Genomic DNA, 19,267 nt, shown 5'->3' on the forward strand with positions numbered 1-19,267 from the left:
TGCATTTTTCTCGAAAACGATTAGCCTTATCGATATAAAATAAGAGTATCTTTTTTACGTAAAAATCCTTCAGGTATCATGTTCTAAAATCAAAATGTAAATAAACAAATGTCCATTAAAAAATGGGGTTATTTTTCCCCTTAACCCCTTCGGTATGGGACGCTTCTGATTAAAATTTTGACATTCCGAGCTCCGATTCTGATTCAGCGTTATAAGTTTATGCGGTATACCAAATTTCATAATTTCAATATGGACGGTTTCGATAATATTGAGGGAAAACCGTCTTCAGGGTGCCCCATTTGAAACGGCGTAGCTACCTTAGAAAGCATTTTTCGACAAATGTTTATATGAACTTTTCTTCATAAAAATACCTCAGGAATCACCCCTTGAATTTTTGCCGCATGTTTAGGAAACACCCTGCATATATACATAATGGAAAAATATTTATAAAACCTCTCCAAACTGAGCGCACCGAATAATTTTACACTTTTACCCATGATTATGGAGGCCCTACGGAAGAACGCGATACTTGTGAAATATAATTATTCACAAAAAAAAGAAAATGTGATTTTGGTTTTAGTCTAGGCTAAATAACAAAAAATTTTTTTTTTTAATGAAATTTCACGAGCGTTGCGTTCTTCCCTAGAGTATTCATAATCACGTACTGAAGTTTTAAATGGTTCGGTGCACCCAGCTTGGAGAAAAGCTTTATAAATATTTTCACATTTTTATATAATAAATTTTCGTTGACGTTTTGGTGTACAAAATGACCCTTTCATAACACCTTAAATCAATAATTCGAAAGTAGAAATTCAGTTGAATGAAATTTAATTCAACGACTCCGATGAATGTATAACCCGCCTCGTACATAGGCCTCAGTATTTCGGAATAAACGATTGTTTATCACGTGTAAGTGGTACCAACAAAATACCATTTTGAACCGGCCTCTTTAAATCCATCCCGAGTAAATCGATTCTTTCGAAAGGGAACAGCGTCGAATGCTCCAAATGCGCCTACGTTCACGTCCGGATACAAAATTGTTGCATAGGAAAATATAAAAAAAAAGAATCAGCTATTTCTGTATTACTTTTTTTTCTCTCTCTCTCTCTCTTGTATCTCTCATATTTGCTCTCAGACTTTTAGGTTCGAACAGTCGCACATTAATCTTGGTTTTCCTAATAATTTTGCACCGTTTGCTCTCTTACTCCGCCTTAAACCTTAGCTACTTAAGTCGCCTATATCTCGTCTCGTTTAATAAAATATAATAATTTCGAATCTCTAGAATAAAATATCCTCTTCTTGTTCCTCAGATCTCTCCGGCATACTTTTTTCCCATTCATTCGTCCTCTCGTCCTCGTGTCGTAAAATATATTCGCGCGGCTAACGCTAAATTTCGCATTTTTCTTTTTCCTTTTTCTTTGTTTTCCTTCCTTCCCTCGGATCTCTTTTCATCTGGCGCGTTTTTAAATCATTTCTCCTCGTTAATTCGCCCACTTAAGGCAACCTTCGAAGTTCCTTTTTAACCCTTTGCACTCGGTTGTTCCCTCTTAGGTGACATTTTAAGTCTAGATGGGATGGCGCAGGGTGCAAAGGGTTAAGCTTTAAGCTGCCGTCTTCGAGAAGGAATTTCTCGTGCCTAGTGCAACCAGGGCCGAAATAATTCGAAACCAAAAACAGCCAAGTGGAAAATAATAATGATTTTTCGAAACCACGTTAAATAGTGCCCACCAGTTGCACTCAGCACATCGCAATAATTTTAACCTTAACAACTATATTCTTACGTTGCAACTAGACTAGCAGACGTGGTATACCTTTTCTCCTTTTAATTCCAATAAACAGCCGTCAAATCTTCGATTCCGACTTTCGTAGAGAGATATGAACGAGATGAAAAATACGAACAGAAGATAAGGAAAGAAAAAGTCCTCTAAAGTAACAGAGATGAGCTTTAGATGAGCTTTACAAGACGATATAGAAATGTCCAGAAGCGTTAGCGTTTCGGATCTTCCAAAATCCCATGGAATACAAAATACACGTTTCTTATAATACAGAGAATATAAATACGAAAAATTGTAGGACTTCGACGTCGAGCGCAAAGTAGAAAATTTCCTCAATTCTCTCCTCGACCCTCAATACCAGGACTTTATATACTTCCATCGATTAACTCGCCGATCTCTCTTTTTCTTTCTTTTTCTTTCATTTTGAGCAACATTCGCGCAATTCTCCTCGTCTACATCGCATTCGGTTTTTTTATCTCGTGTATGCCGCCTTTCAGGCTCGCCTCAATTCCATGTAAATTCGAAAGAAGCACATATTTCTATTCGTATATGTATATATACACTATATATCTGTATATATAGATGTATATATATGTATATCCCGCAATATATATAGAACGGAGCGCCGACATCTTGCAAATATTGTCGGGAAATTCGAGGTTTTCCGCGCGCACTGACACTCATGCATATATATGTACATTAACAAGAGGCGTGGACTCGCGAGAGTGGATATTGGCCTTGTCGTATGATAAACAAAAAGACATGTATAGTAAAAATTTGATTTCCTCCTCCGGATCGGGAATTCTGCTTACATATTTGGGTTGATGTCGGACACGTGCCGGAGACTCGAGAGCCCTCGTGCGGAACACACTCGAGGTAGCCGGCATTTCGAACCAGCTACGTAGGTACATATGTACAAATCTACAAGCAAGTATGTTTCTTCGAAACTATCCTACATAGGCCACTTTGCGAGGGACTCGGAAAATAGGGAAACACTTCCGGGAAGAGAAGAAAAAGTCCTTCGGAAGGGACGCCTCTTTCTTCGAGTTGCTCGCAAGGCAAGGGATTCTTAAACATGTCTCTCGCGACCCGGTCGTGGTGAACAATCATTTGTCACAATGCATACAAGCCTCGCGGTTAAACGACGATCATACAAAAAGAACATAAAATCGGCCCATTACTTTGAATATTTCGATATTTCGGGTATAATAACACTTTTCGAGCAGGGGACGTCCTGCAAGAATTGTCCCTTCTCGACGGTTACTTAAATAAAAAATAATAAATTGTTCGTTAAAACGATAATAAAACGACGTTTAAACCGCGAGACCACTTTGTAGGACATCGAGGATAGTTAAAAAAAAAAAGAAAAAAGAAAACGCAGGGATCGTTCTCCAAAATTCTCGAGCGATTCAGCGGCGCTAATAAAAAAAAAACCCAACGTACGAATACCCATGTAACAAATAATTGCTCCACGAAACATTGCGATTCTTGTACATAGAATTCGTAACGAGAACGACGTCTCCGCGTGCACCTTTATGGAAAAATACTATGTGTACTATTTGTCTATCTATGCCGTAGGATCGAATCGTTTCTCTCGTTCGTGCTTCTACGCGTAGCTATACACTCGGGCCGAGAATCGAAAATATGATATATTATATATATATAGGAGAAACTTAACTATATGTATTTTTTTTTTCTTTAAGTGCCACCTCGTGAGTGCTTAGGCTTAAATGTAAACGTATTTCTTGCGTGTCACTGTCTCTCCCCGCGGGGAGATTCATATTCTCATCGTGTAATGAAATATGTATATCCACGTACACGCGAGTATATAATATGCTTATTCCGACATGTGTGCATACGCTATGTACATAGAAAATTACAGAACTATTCTATAAGTACTGCTCTAACCCGCACGCAAACATTTGTCCGACACAGGCCACTCTCGCTTGCTTTCTTCCCACACGCGTACATTGTTTTTTTTTTTTCTCTTTAATTATCTCTCGCTTTCGCACACTTCGTAAGATCCTCGGTATTATTGTTTGTTTGTTTGTTTATTTTTTTTTTTACCTTTGTACTTGGTCGTACTTCGCCCCGCAGCATCAAATCTGTGTTCGTTAGACTTATTTCCCTCCTGTCCATTCCAACATCGGACTCGTCTTAACCCTTTGCCCTCCCTTGTCGAGGGTGACTCGACATCGGCAATCGATATCCCATTTATTCGGAGTGCAAAGGGTTAATAAGGGACCTGATAAAGCAAGAAACTGGAAAGGATACCCCGGGCTGACAAACTTCAAGTTCCTTGCCTTCCACGGCCCCTAAGGGTCTCGACTTGGAACGAAGAGGAGAGGGTCGATGATTCGAACGTGTCAGATGCGAGAGAATAGGGAGACGGCGTAATCAATCCATAATCAATTACAGGGATAAGTGGACCGCGCGGCTGCGATCTTGGCGCTTTCGATAGGATATAAAAATGATTTTTTTTTTCCATAAAAAATGCCTTAATCCTAGTATCTTGCACAGGGAGGCGGACTCATCGGCCCGCCGAGTGTTAAAGGATGTCAGTTAACTTCGCAACTAAAACTTAATAATGCGTTAAATAAATTCTCCTTAACGCTTACTCTTTTTTTTCCCTCACTTTCGCTCTTTATCCCTCTCACTCTTAATGCCAACGTAAAACAGTAACACGCGCCTAGGCGAAAGGAGGTTAGCGTAGCACCGTATATCTCGTATCACACGAAACTGCACTAAGCGAGGGCACGTTTTCGGTGATCGACGGTAATAATTGCCGTAATAATTACGGGGGATTGAGGGTAAAACCGGCGAACACCAAGAACGTCCCCTCGAGCTTAACACTGTTGTCAGAAAATGGTATGCCTTGTCTTGGTTGCACAGGCATTCCTATCGTGTCCAAAGCAATCCGGTATCAAATGCGGATGACCCGAAGCACCAGGTTCGACATAATGCTCCAATCGGACATGTAAATAAGAAAAGGACCCATTAAACAGGACCTGCGCAACTTCCGGCACTTGACAATGTCAACCGCTAGGCATATGCCGAATGCTTTCAGGAATTATGGTTTGAATCTTGAAACGATCCTCGAGATTAAAAGATGGATCGAAAAGGACCGATGTTTAAATGAGTTACTCTTCGGCTGAAATATACCGTCTTGATCCGAAGAGCAGCTCTCTATTCTTACTAACTAATCTCATCGTAGAATGGACATTGGGATCTCCCCGGTGCCATCCACTTGTCACTCAAGACCTCACTTCTTATATACATTATTTACACCGATTGCGGTCTACTTTAACCATCCATTTTAATTAGTATTTTCAATACCATGAAATACCCTATTGCAACATGTCCGTTCGTCGAGTACGAACCAGGGATATAAAATGATCACTCGTTTTATCACATTGCACTATATTCCGGTTAGGTAAATCAATGAGTAAATCAGTGAGTCAAATACCCATTGTAGCGCTTGCAAGTTTTGGACACTTACAATCTTGCATTGCTGCTCGTTATCACCGTAACTGGCTCCTTGAAGTACAATGTTTGAGCGGTTAAATGTTATTCTTTTAATACAGTGTATGGTATCAAATGTAATTAAATGAGCGATCATTCGAAATCCTGGCACAAAGGGCCGCTTTACACATAAAGTTCCAACATACATAAGATTTCTGAAACACAACTGAGCATGTTGAAATTATTTCAGGTATATTACAGAAATATGATGCAGACTTTTGTGCTCTACTGGAAGTATGTATGTACATTGCATCGATCTGATCTCGTTTAGTGTCAAAACTAGCCGTACCTGCGCGCTTAGTTCGACAAACCGTGCGACCCATATTCGAGCACGGTTCCACATCAAAGTTTAACCATTCTACAATTACAGTAAATTTAAACATAGGTGGTCCAAGACAAGTACCTTCGCCTATCGAGTGGAAAAAATTAACATGTTTGTCATTGTCAATATACCTGCATTAAATTGTTACGTTTTGTCCGCGCCAATTGCGCATTCGCCATCGCTAACATCGCTTGTGTACTAACCGCCAATACCGATCTTTCTCTCACGTATTGCATAACGTTAATACAGATTGGCAAAACGCTCGGTGAACCTCGTAATTCAATTTCACTTATCTCGGTGCGATGTTAACACCAAAGCCATTGTGTATATCAAAACGAGCACACATCGTGAACCGAGACGCATGGGACTCTAAAGTCAAGTTACGTTCATGAAATTACTCTAGTATAGATGTTTAAATATCATCCATGCATTTACCTCTAAATTATTGTAGCCCTTTTAATTAAATACTGCACTACCCGAATATGAAAGATAGCGAGACATTACTTGGCAACGACCCCCTATACGAGCTTCCACTGTTACTCGACACTATTTTACACGAGTACCCAAGTAAGACTAATTATGGCTCACTTTAAAACGTAAACGGACTGGCTAGATTAGTCCTATCTCGTGTTTTAAGACTGCGCCAAATAAGTCTGGAAGAAAGATCCCTACCGGCGGTCGACAAACTGCGAAACGTTATGTCACGGTAGATTACAAATCCAGGAGTACCAATGTAACTGTCAATCACGGTATCATCGGTACGTAGTATTGCTGAAAGTTAAATTCAATAGAATTCATTTGAACTTGCTGCGCAGACGTAGTCTAAGCATTTCAGTCTCCTCCTTCAAGACCATTTTGATCCGGAACCTGACACGAAGACCATCTCTCTCCAGGATAGCAGCCTCATCGGTCTGCAGTAGAATTGAATTTCGCGTAACGTTTTGCTGACCACGATTAAGTTATACCGGTTAACTTAATCGTCAGCATAAGCTTTTCTCAAACAACCCCCGGTTGCATGGTGAGTAAGTAGGTTGTAGGGTCGTAGTACCCAGCCAAATAGTAAATGTCATTGTTGTCGTAGATAGTGAGGTATCTGTGTGGCTCTTTTCCCAATTTCTCGGTGTAGGCTTCCAATGGAAGAACCTCGCACTTATGAGAGATCGTCTGTACATCGTTCTCGTCCATGTGTGGAGATTCGAATAAAGCACCCTGCAACAAGAGTTCATGAATTGGAAACGGATACAGAAGCCAACGTTATTTAATCCGCTTAAGGTGAAGTGAAACACGTCGAGAAACTTAATCGAAGTCGGTAAAAAAGGTTCCACTAAATGCCTACGTTGCCGACGTTCGTTTTTATATTGACAACTGTATCGAATTATATTGGATATTGTACTAAGTTGCATAATCCATGTATCATTTTCGTACAATAATTATAAAGAAATCGAAGTAAAACTCCAGAAATTCTCTGGATTCATGATTTTCGATGTAGTAATTGACTGGAGAGGGCCACCTTGCGCCATCTGTGATTCTAGTTTCAACTACATTTTCTCTCCGAGACCTCGTGTTATCTTCGTTTTAGCACAGAAGTGCATAAGACACTTGTTTTGCTTTTATCCCGTTCAAATGCGAGTTTCTCGAATACCAGTATTCTAACTTGTTGTACAATTGTCCTGACACCTTCGTTCCTCGTATTAGAGCCTTCAATAATTGTATATCAATCGAAATATGAGAGCTCGACGCCATGTTGGTTTTGGTTTGGACTAAGTTAAACCATTATTTGTTGAAAATCAAAATGTTGAAAGTGCCAGGATAATTCCTAAGTGCTCACGAGTCATGTATCAAAGTCTCAGACGGTTCGATTCAATACTTAAAAAAAAAAAGTGTCTTATTCAAATCGACTGATTTGAGGGGGGGTTTCACTTCACCTTAATATGACATTGTCATTGCTAAATGCTTACGGGATATTTCAGATTAGTCGGACAGCCCACAGTTTCTTCGGGATGGTAGAACCACTTGACCTTAACGATCATATTAGAACTTGAAGTCTCCCACATGGATTCGATTCTGCCAATGTAAGGTCGATCGGGTCTACCCGTTGAAAGAAATACGGCACTGTCTCCGATCTGGATCGTTTCGCTTCCCCTTTGGATAGCTCGGAAGAACTGTTTCTTCGCCCTACCCTTAGCTCCTGGCCTCCTATAACCTTTCCCAGCCCAGCCCCAGAGTTGCCGGGCAGGCAGGAATGCCGCCATTTTACTTCTACTTTCCACGGACTCCTGTCTTTCCCGTGACTTTGCCTTCTTATCTGATTTCTTAGGCTTCTCCACCTTTTCCTCCGTTACGACTTCTTGCACTGGTTCGGTTACAGGTTCTTCGGTCGTTTCATTTTCGACCAACTTCTCATCGATAGGCTCCTTGTCCTCGTCAGTCTTTAGGGAAATATCTTTAGCGGGTTCCTCTTCGCTTTTTTGACCTGAGCAGCTTTCTCCGCCACTAAAATGAAAATTAAGGCACATAAGAATTTTATTTTAAATTTTAAAAGATGGTACGCGTTCCTTTTCGTAAACTACAGAATGTAATAAAGTGACTAACCTTTGATGGCTCGTTTCACTGTGGCTGCTATGATGACCGTGCTTGTGCTTGTGTTTCCTGTGCTTCCTGTGCTTATGTTTTCGGTGTTCCTCGCAGCACTTGTGCCTCCTGTGCTTTTTCTTCCCCTCCTGCGCTTCCTGGAGTCTTTTCAGCTTATCTCGTTTCCTTTTCTTCATTCGCTTCCTTTCGCGATAGTCCTCTAGTGCCTTTGCATCTATTTCGTCGACTTTTTGTTTCTCTGGGGATTTCGCGTCACTTCCAGTGACCGACGTTGTAGGTACCGTCGACGAAGAACTCAATGTTGGAACGGAAAGTTGCGTCGTGGTGGAGGACCTCTTATCTTCCGTTGACATCGACGCTTGTCGTCGCCGTTTACCCAACGACAATAATGGATTAGGATCGTACTCTGGAATTTAAAGAAATATAATTACACTCTGAATGAAAGAAGGATTCTTTTTTTTTTTTTTTCTATGAAACCTTGCTGTTTCATTAAGGCACAACGAAAATGTTATAAGACGAAAAAAGTGATTTTTCAGTAAAACCACTGCTATTTTGGTAAAAATCGGTATTTCCAAAAATCCTTCATTCATTGAGCAGTCCTCTATACGTAGAATGAGCCCTAAACAATTGATGTCGATCGGTGAAACACTTTTTCAGATATTGTGGTCACCACAAAAAAGAAAACTTTTCGGAGAATTGCTGTACCTCGCCAATTTTTAAATACATCTTGACAAAAAAAAATTATATATTAAATTTAATAATTGTACTATGAAATCACGCTCTGTTTTCGATTAAAAAATACACTTTAGTTATGAAAAAAAATTCTTAATTTCGTCTTTGACAACTGCATATAACCCCTTAAGGTGAAGTGAAACACGTCGAGGAACTTGTTCGACGTCGATAAAGAAAATTTTTCTAAATATCTATGTCACCGACGTTCGTTTTTATATTGACAGCCATGTCGAATTATATTGAGTATTGCACTAAATGGCATACTCCACTTGTTGTTTTCGTACATTAATTACAAAGAAATCAAAGTAAAACTCCAGAAATCCTCTGGATTCATGCTTTCTGGGGCTCTAATTGACTGAGAGGGACCCCCTGCGCCATCTGTGATTTCCAGGTCAATTAATTTTTCTCTCCGAGACCTCGTATTCCCATCGTTGTAGCATAGAAGCGCATAAAACATTTTTTTTGCCTGTATCCCGTTCAAATGCGAGTTTATCGATTACCAAAGTGTTCTAAATTGTCATACAAGTGTCCTGACCCTTTCGTTTCTCATATCAGAGCCTTCGATAATTGTATATCGATCGAAATATGAGAGCTCGACGTCATTTTGGTTCTGGTCTGGGCTAAGTTAAAAAATGTTTTCCAAAAATCCAAATCTTGAATGTGCCAGGACAATTCTTAGATGATCACGAGTCATGTGTCAAAGTTTCGGACAGTTTGGACCAATACCCTTAAAAAAAAATGTTCTATCCGAATCGACTCATTTGAAGGGGGTTTCACTTCACCTTAATGAATGTACCTAAGAAGCAACTTTTCTCAACAGTTTCAAGTGGTGTAAGATTCCGGGATCGGAGTGAACTTACCAACAACGGGATAGTCCGGTTGCAGTAACCTGATGTCGTCGAGAGCTATTCTGCCACTATCGCCATCGTCGAACTCTACGCTGACGAACTTCTCATCGAGTTCTGGATCTGGCTCCGTAGGTTCCACGGAAGTTCCCGGATAGAGACACCTATATTGCTGGCTCCAATAGGCACAAAGCCTCGTACCAGGTGGTAACTCCTTCGTCGAGCTCGGACAGACTTCGACGATCTGTAACGGTCTAGAGTTAAGTTAACAATTACACGTTAAAGGGCGCCCAGAGTAATTGAACTTACGGCGTCTCTTAGGATCTCTTCTCTCGAATGAATGTGGGGCCTGTTGCCTCGTTCTCCGTCTAAAGTAATGGCGTAGACGTCCGGTGCTTGAACGGCACTCAGTCTGCCTGCATAGAAAAGACCACCCATAGCTGTCAAGACTCTTAGCTGATCGATGGCTAGATGTGCAGATGTTAATTTGCATCGGTTGATGATGCTCTCGGCACGTTCCGCTTTCGCGGCCTTTGCGCACTCCTTGCACTCCGACGACTTTCGTCGTTTCGATTCCTTCGCTTCCCTCTCGGTGGACTTGTGCCTCTTCGGTGAGGAAGAAGTAGATTTGCGTTTCTTTTTGGTCTTCTCGGGCCTTTCTTCCTTCTCTTCCACCTGGATCTCCTCTTTCTCTGGCGGATCTACGTAAATTTCCTGAAGAAATGGAGAATACGTTAATTTCGTTAGTAAAAGAACACTTTTCAGTCACTCTCGGATATCATACTTTTGGAGATTCTGGCAGGATTGTTTCCGGCACTGTGCTGTCCGCAACGCTGGCCCAGTCACCGCTTTCTTCGTCCTCCCAAGTCTTGACCTTGGCCTCCGCTTTCAACTTCGGCTTGATTTTACTTGTCTGCTTTTCCAGTTTTGAATCCTGGCTAAGTTTAGCCTTCTCTGCGATTATGGAACTGATTACCGTTTTACTGTGAAGCGGAGTTTGTTTCACCGGTTTGGTCTTTGGCTTTGAGACCTTGTGACTCTTCGACGAGATCTTCGAGCACGACAAACTGGACTTGAAGGGCAATGGGGTGTACCCCGATTTACTGACAAACTGAAATCAAACTCAACCGTTAATTAATTGCGAAAGAGACAGAAATGATCGGTATTATTGGCAGAGTTTTATACCAACCTTGTTCTGCAGGTGGTGTCTGTTTTTCGAATTCATTAGATACCCTACAAGAGAGCTTTTGCTCTTCGGCTTCTTTGCCACGATGGTTTCCGTAAAGTGCCTGGTACTTCCAGAGCTGCACATTATTTTTCGAGGTCTGCCAACCTTCCGCTTCTTCGATGCAGAACTCGTACTGGCAATTGTTGGCGCTGGCGAGGACGTTTCGTAATTCAACTGAAAAGAAAATTACGATTATGCAAATGATTCGAGCCGATTCTAATTCGTTCCGAGTTCCTGTTCCCGTAAGGGGCACGGTGAAGCTTACCCTTGCGTTGTTCTTCTCTTCTTCTTCTTGCTGGACTTTATTTACCGGGAGAACCGTAATGGGTGACGCCACCGGTTGCACCGGTATCGGGATGCTTGGTATGCTGTCCAACAACTTGATGTGACTTCGGGGCTCGCCTAATTTTATTAAATTAACATTACATCTTGGCATGGCCAGTACCGACGTCAAAGGTGGAGTAGGCTCATCGATTGCCATTATCGGAGATTTGCACGGAGAGCTCGCGGAGTCCAACATCGGCGGCGACGCCAGAATTCCACTTTCGGAGCTGAAATATAAGAAATATTTATTAATTGACCTCGTCGAAATGTCATCAACCAGGGCGATAACAATTCACATCGATGGAAGGGAAGTTAACGGAACGAGTAATCGGTATTCTCACCTAGAAGAGTGGCTCTTCTTTCGAGGCCTTCCGGGACTCTTCTTTTCTTCCTTCTTTGGGGTCAATTTGGACAGTTCTTTCTGTTTCTCCTTGTACTGTCTCTGGATGTCGGCCAACCTGACTCGCATATCCAACTCCATGGCGTCCATATTCGGCCAATCCCCGTCGTTCTCCAAAAGACCTTTCTTCGCGATGAACTTCTTTGCCTCCAACTTCCCGCGAATACTACCGTAAGTATGGAGCTGCGATTCGGGAGATTCATGGTGATCCTCCAAGGGTGGGACTTTATCTTCAAAATTCTCAGGTCCTAAAGTTCCTGCGAGAGGACTGCAAAATTTCTTCCTCTCTCCGCTTAAGTCGACTATTTCCGGATCGCTGAAGTCACATTCCTGTTGGACCTCCCCATAAGGCTTCTTGACTCCGCGAAAGTACTTGTACTTCTTATTGTACTCCTTGAGCAGCTTAGTCCTTTCGTACCCGGCATCATCGACAGTGATTTTACTTTCCTCCTTCCCGTGACTCTCATCGTAAGGATACTTACTACCCTCTTCGCCATCCTTCCTCGCAGGATTCTCTCCATTGCTCGGGACTTTATCAGTGCTCTCGGTGAAGTCGATGTTCCTCCGGGTCTTTTCCTTCATCCTAAACAATATCTCTCCGCCCTTTCTGCTCTTTTTGATGTCTTCAAAGTAATGTGGCTCCTCCTCGAGGGAGGCTCTCTTAAAACGATCTTCGCAGGCTCTCTTCGAATGTTCATAGCCATCGCAGGAGTGCTTCCTTTTCTCTACCCTGCTTCTTCCGAGAACGCTGCTTTTCCCAAGATTTAGGAGAAGCCTGCCTGCACGAGAAATCTCTTCCGAACTCTCCAAATTAGTCGTTCGCTTCGGTACGTCGACTGCAACTTCTTCCATGAACCTCTGCTCGGCGAGGGCACAAAGTAAACCCAACGGGCTATCCACGTTATTGTTGCTCTCCCCTGAAGGAACCAAAGCCTTGGATCTGTTCGGTGACTTATCCGGATCAGCAGTTAAACCGTTCTGAATCTCCGGTTTGAGGTGTTCGAATTGTTCTATGCTATTGGATAGGAGTTCCAAACCGCTAAGGTCAACCGAAAGTTTCTGTTTGCCGGTCAACCTGGGTCTCTTCTCCTCCACGCCTGGTGATGACAAATCCGAGGCTTCTGTCGAGGGTGAGATAGTCACGGAAGAGGAGTCCGGACCTGCGCTACCAAATCCAGGGTCCACGCTCTTCATAGGAGTCATGGAGTCGAACTTTCGATCGCTCGGTTCCTCCTTTTCGAAGAGTTCGCAGTAACCATCCTGGCCTATCCTCTCTTGCTTCGGGATCTTCATTTCCTCGTTGTTATTGTTATTGATGATATTATTGTTACTGCTCTCGTTGTTGTTGTTGAGGAAGAATTCGTGAGTAGGGAGATTCATCCCGGGGGACTTGCGGTCGACCTCTGTCCTCTGAGAATACTTATCGGAGAGGACGAACCGATCCGGGACTTGGTCTCCGGGACATTTCTCCTCTGCGCTCTTCAGCTTCTCAAGGGCCTCGGCATTCTCGCACGACCTTAGAATCAGTTTCTTCAGGCCATTCTCTAACCTTCGGTGAGTACTCTCAACGGGTCTGAGTAAAGTCTCGGGTGGATTCCCCAATCTCTCCTTCGCTTCCTCAGCCTTGTGGGAATCCTGCATCGCGGCGTTCTTCTTCTTCAACTTCTCAACGACGTTTTCAATCCCGGGATGTAACTTCTCCCCGGAATGTCTCTTGAAACTCTCGAGGCATTTCGGTCTTTCCACTGGAATCGCAGGACTTTTCGAGGCGTAAGCGCAATCCGTGAACCTGATTTCATCCTTCTCTTGTTTGACCACCACTTGTTCCACGTCGTGCTCCTCGTCGATGGAAGGCATGTCGAACGACTTAACGGTCAGCTGTATCTGAGTTTCCCCGCCCTGTGGAGGCCAAGATTCGCGATTTTTCCCGCAACTCTCGCAATTTGGGGCGCCCGGAAGAGAGCTAACACCGGCAGAGGTGACCGATTTCACGACACCGCAATGAAGCCCGCCGGTTTCGAGACCACTGCTCTCGGCATCCTGGAAATTAGGCTCCAAGGAGGTGATCTTTGAATTCCCGTCAAGAGTCTCCACTAGTTTAGGCTCCTCGGTGATCTTCACCTCGGCCTCCTCTTTATCCCGGTACCACTTCTCTTCGGAACACCTTGTGAGATCCTCCGGTTTCCCCAAGTAGTAGTCATGGGGGTCTCTTCTTCTGGTGAAGAACTCCAAGTTCTCGTGGAAACTGTCGCAGTTCTCTTCGGTGATCTCTATGATTTTAGGCCCCATTCTTGCGTCTCGAAGGATCGGCCTCTGTTCCTGTTCGACCGAGACCTTTTCTTCGTCTTCGTCAGGCTCCTCTTGGCAGTAATTGACCACGTGCTCGATCGTCCTGTCGACCGAGTTCCTGCAATCCTTGATCGGCGATTGAGTAGGGCCATGCTTTGAACGGTCGGACATGTTGACGACGGTATTTTCGGCCTTGTCGACCTTGGTGATGATGCTTCCGCGTTGACTCCCGGTGCCTCCGATTCTGACACTGCAGATCCTGTCAGAGGATGACACCATGTCGTAACTCGGTGTACTTGCGCCTTGCATTTGACAAGGACTTGGATTTTGTTCTTGCTTCACGTAAGGCTCTATTATCCCGTGTTCTTCGTCGGTCTCTGGGGCGTCCGTTTGGTTCGAAGCATCCTGGACTCCGATCGGAATCGAATCGGCAGGCTCGATCGCGTGGATCGTCGTCACTTCAGGTGGAGGGGTCAAACAGGAGACGGGTGATGTCGCCTTCGAGAGAAACGCATTTGGCTGCTTTAAGGGGCACGGAGAACGGAATTTTTTAGTTCCTTATTAACAATATCAATCGGGACTTTTCCCCAGAAAGATTGCAGGTGAAGCATCAAGCGTTGAAATTGTCAATAAATAGTCTACTCGTTTCGACACATTTTCCTGATTGATCATTGAACATTGATACAACTTCGGTCGAAATTTTACCCCTACTTTGAACCTGCGTAATCTAAGTATCACCTACGATTAAAGGTTCTAAGCAGGATAAAAATCTCCACTCAGGAAAAGAATGACAAATGTTCTGATAAGCTTCAAGGAAATATCCAACGATACAATCCGACACTCAGCAAATAAGACCAGGTTGTGAATACATTAACGGTTGTTCAATAATAACTGTTTACGTGATTCTCACCTGCGTTTTACAGTGTGCAGGCTCGGCTTGGCTGATTTGTACCAGTGCTGGTGCATGCGGATAGTAATGCAAAGTGGTTACTAACGGCGTGTCCGGAATCAGAGTCCCCGTCACAGAAGTGACGGTCTGCAGCGCCTTGGTTGACTCCGTAGATGCTGCGTAATGTATAAACTCTAGTAAGTGTTTTTAATAGGATATAATAATTTCGGACCAACAAATCGTATCCACGCAGGGAGGGTAATCGAATTCAACATACTGATGATCGTGGTTGGACTACTTCCGCAATCGGCTTCGATCTTGACGATTGGCAGGCTGCTCTGTTGCTTCCGTTTGTTCTCCGTGAGGACCAGCCTCGCGCCACCGATGTCACTCAGAAGCTGAAGAGACGGGGGTGGTGGCGGAGGCAGCAGAAGAGGCGGTGGTGGACCGACGTTATTGCTGCCATGATTCGGGTAATTAGGCCAGACGACTGCCTGCTGCATTTGTTCTGGAAATATTACCGATCGGTTGTAGACGCGCCCCTAGAATGCTCGAAATCTCGAACAAATGTACAGTCCTCCCTCAATTTACGCCACACTTTCTATACGCGGTAAATTATAACACAATTTACCCTGTTTTGAAACGTCATTATTTTTTTCTAGTAAAACTTCTAATGCAGCGCCCGAGCCTCGACCAGTTGAAGAGTAAAATACTGGAAAGGATGAGATGTAACGAAAAAGCGTCACGTTTTTCATTACTCTTTATGAGAAAGCTTTTCCAGGTGGATTGGTTAAAAAATATTATGTTCTTGTGGGTAAAACTGCCAAATCGCCCCTTGACACGTTCTACTTTGAATAATGGTTTCACCCCCTTAAAGTGTTTAATGGCAGATACAAAAAAATACGTGTCGCTTAGTTTTCAGTCTACCATAACATATTATAAAAGAAATCAAATCGGAAAGATCGACCTGGGATACCTTCCTTGCGAGTAGGATTTTCTGTCGACTTTTCGTATAAATTGGTGAATATATCAGCCTGTATATACATATGCAATAGAAAATCATATAAGTGAAAGTGAAAAGACAACAACCCCGATAAGTTGCGAAGCTGGACCTTTCAATTTGGGAATAGAAGCTCCGCATTTAGGTAATGCAAATGAATTGCTGAAGTATTACTTCGATCGTGTGTCCCGCGACTCGCACATTTTTCTTTTTTTTTTTTAAGATATCAGAAATAAATATGTATTTCTACAACTTATATGTACTAGCTTTAATTTACAATATTTTTTCTTTTCTACCGACAGACTTTATGCGATTTTCATTCGCGTAAAACGAATGCACGTGGAACGGATACTTCGCATAAATTGAGGGACGGGTGTACTTTCAAAGTGAGTACTCTTATTCCTTCCAGGATTAATGTCTTCAAAACTTAAGAAAGCATCAATCCATAATGCGCAACAAATGCCATACATTGATTCTATACATTTTAGCTACATAGGCAAAAATAAATACACGGCTGGCTACGGGTGTTGGAAGTAAAACTTCTTTTTCTATTTCTATTTCACGTTAAACGTCAATAAATTATTGTAGAAAATAAGGCTGTAAAAAAAAGTGTCTCGATACTAACACACAAAGAATATATATATATAGAAATAACTGTAACAGAAAATAAAATAAGTGTTTCACTTTTCGTTGCGCTCGCAGTACTTCACGTGCGAATTTAACTACCATGGCCGCCTCAAAAAACAAGAATACCTTCTTTATTAAACTAATATTGAATCCAGTAACTTATGTAATTATGCATAAAAGGGTGTTCCTCTCCGACCTTTCGTATAACTTTGATTGAGTATATTCAAGTCCGGCCCTTAACACTAGGTTTACGGGACCCGTCAATTTAACGGAATTCAAACTTCAAAAAGAAATACCGAAAAAACCATAGCATTAATTTTAACCATTTTTGTATCGTAAATTAATCATTTCATCCAAAGAATTTGTACACGCAATTATTTTTTCCTAAGCCTTCTAATTATTAAAATCTGTATGTAGTATACCTATCTCTACGAAACCCGTCAAATTGACGGACTAGCTAATTTCATAAACAATCCATATATATTTGCTTCGTTCCAGGGAGTGTAAGGCGAAGATGAGAGTAAAAGTTTGCATTGAAAGTGGAGAAATAGAAGGATCTTCGGATAGTGACGAGGAAAACTTCTTGAAAGGGTGTCGTAGCAAGAAAAGGATGCGCATTCTTTCTAGTTCCGACTCCGAGGATGAGAGGACGAGCATTCCAATCATTTCCGTGATAATTTTTAAAAAAGGACTTTTTACTTATTAATAATTCATTTAAACGTAAAGCCTAGGGTTGTTTAACACAGACTTAATTTAAATAAATCGATTTTTTTAATAAAATGCGTGTTTTCGTTTACCCGTCAATTTGACGGGTGCTCGTAGAAACAGGTATATAAAAAACGCCCGTAAACCTAGTGTTAAATATGTGGCGGTCATAGCATATATATATCAGAAGTTCCTCCTTCTACACGGGCCATCGATAGCCCAGCGGTTACGCTCACCGCTCATACCACGTAGTCTCTCGGGTTCGAATCCCGCTCAGGAGAGATTTTTTCGGTGTCTAAGGCAGGGTCTGCCTGATAGTCTTACCGATGAGTCCACACAGGCATACCCGGGACGAAACACACAACTATGGGTACACACCACCGCCTACAAACCCAAAGTGGTGGGGGTCATGGAGAGCCACGACGGGTCATTTGGTGGTTGGACTCTTTTCAGGGTAGTACGACTGAGGCTGCCGAGCTGTAAAGCCCCGCAGCCCACGTGCGTGCCTTGGTTAGAGCCCCACCCGATGGTAAAACCGAGTGGTGAACTCCATGAGGCAACGGTCCGCAAGCGCGGACCCCCCGGGCCGGGAGAGAGGGCCGTCTCACGGAGTCTAAATATGAGACGTAAAGCACCACACTCCGAATCCTCTCAGATCCGAGACATGGCGACATCACGTCGCACTCGGAAACCGGTGAGTAGGGCCGACCACAGGTGGCGCGGTTGCGCGCGACGCCTGCGGCCCCCTGGGGTGGACTCTCCCAGGACCCGTAAGGGCTGCACGTAGAACTGGTCATTCTACCCGACAACAACAAATGGGTACACACCACCTCCACACCTAAAACCCAAAGTGCTGACCCCGACGTGATTGAACACGCACACGCACAAAAAACCTACCTTTCGTCCTACTCCAGACTTCTAGACGACTTGCCTCTCTCCCACTCTCTGGCAACTAGCCTCGTACGCATCAATGCAACCAGTCACATACACACGCGCGCGCGCGCGCGCAACCAGTCACGTACACGCACGCACGCGCGCGCGTACGACTCTAGCCAGGTACGCACCCTAGCCTCATACAACGGCATACACTAGCCTCGTACACGGCACGCACTTTTCAACCACCAGCAGACCCTCATATCGTTGTACTCGCGGGGGAGTACTGTGGCGGTCATAGCAAATATATATCAGAAGTTCTTTCTTCTACACGGGCCTTTGATAGTCCAACGGTTACGCTCACCGCTCGTACCGCATAGTCTCTTTTGGGTTGTTTCGTCCCGGGTCTGCCTGTGTGGACTCATCAGTAAGGCTATCAGGCAGACCTAGAGTTCGAAAATTCTCGGTAACATTAAACTGGAGAAGGTAACTGGGAAACATACCGTAAGTTACCGGGAACATTGAGAATTTAAGAGAACATTAATTTCGTTATTTATACTTTAGGTTTCTTCGTTTAAATAACTTTTCTTTTTCAATCAACTTCTAAGTTCAAGCTAAAGAGTAATAATTACTATTAGAAAATATTGATTATAGGGTCGTATTTACCTCCAGCTAAAAATATTCACGTATGTTCAACTTCACAGAAAATTCCATGCCATTTGTTTCAAACGAACTGATATTTCATTCTGCGACGAAGCGAATGGGAGGTTTTGATTGGTTACGGAGAACGCACAACGGAAATTCCCCTCTACGATGTTTCTCTATAGCTAATCGAAACCTCTCGTTCGCTCTGTTGAAAAATTCAAATTCTCATAATTTCTCGATAAAAAAGGCTTTGGAGAAATTACCGATATATTACCGGGAATTTCTCTTCGTTTCTGACGTAACTTACTGGATTTAGAACTCTAGGCAGACCCTGCTTTAGACACCAAAAAATCTCTCCTGAGCGGGATTCGAATCCGAGATACTACGCGGTACGAGTGGTGAGCGTAACCGCTGGGCTAACGAAGGCCCGTGTATAAGGAAGAACTTCTGATATATATATGGTATGACCGCCACAAATATATATATCTTAAAATACTCG

The 19,267-nt window shown here is 43.0% G+C and overlaps 1 protein-coding gene across 2 annotated transcripts in view; it reads right to left on the reverse strand.

Moving 5' to 3' along the window:
* Positions 1-586: 586 nt before the first annotated feature.
* LOC105699944 overlaps positions 587-19,267 on the reverse strand; it is a 30,464-nt gene continuing 11,783 nt past the window's right edge. The window contains exons 3-13 of one of the 2 annotated variants that reach the window (XM_023433267.1): positions 15,196-15,426; positions 14,940-15,094; positions 11,682-14,548; positions 11,282-11,567; positions 10,978-11,190; positions 10,573-10,899; positions 10,098-10,502; positions 9,804-10,032; positions 8,212-8,617; positions 7,578-8,112; positions 587-6,828 (exon numbers count right to left, since the gene is read on the reverse strand). In XM_023433267.1, the coding sequence (XP_023289035.1) occupies positions 6,616-6,828; positions 7,578-8,112; positions 8,212-8,617; positions 9,804-10,032; positions 10,098-10,502; positions 10,573-10,899; positions 10,978-11,190; positions 11,282-11,567; positions 11,682-14,548; positions 14,940-15,094; positions 15,196-15,426 (5,867 nt within the window). In that variant the 3' untranslated portion in view covers positions 587-6,615. Of the gene's footprint in view, positions 6,829-7,577; positions 8,113-8,211; positions 8,618-9,803; positions 10,033-10,097; positions 10,503-10,572; positions 10,900-10,977; positions 11,191-11,281; positions 11,568-11,681; positions 14,552-14,939; positions 15,095-15,195; positions 15,427-19,267 lie in introns of both variants that reach the window. The other variant, XM_023433266.1, reaches the window with a different exon arrangement.

The sequence above is a fragment of the Orussus abietinus genome, unplaced genomic scaffold (assembly GCF_000612105.2).
Source record: "Orussus abietinus isolate OABI.00-Male unplaced genomic scaffold, Oabi_2.0 scaffold636, whole genome shotgun sequence".
In the NCBI taxonomy this organism is placed as follows: Eukaryota; Metazoa; Arthropoda; class Insecta; order Hymenoptera; family Orussidae; genus Orussus; species Orussus abietinus.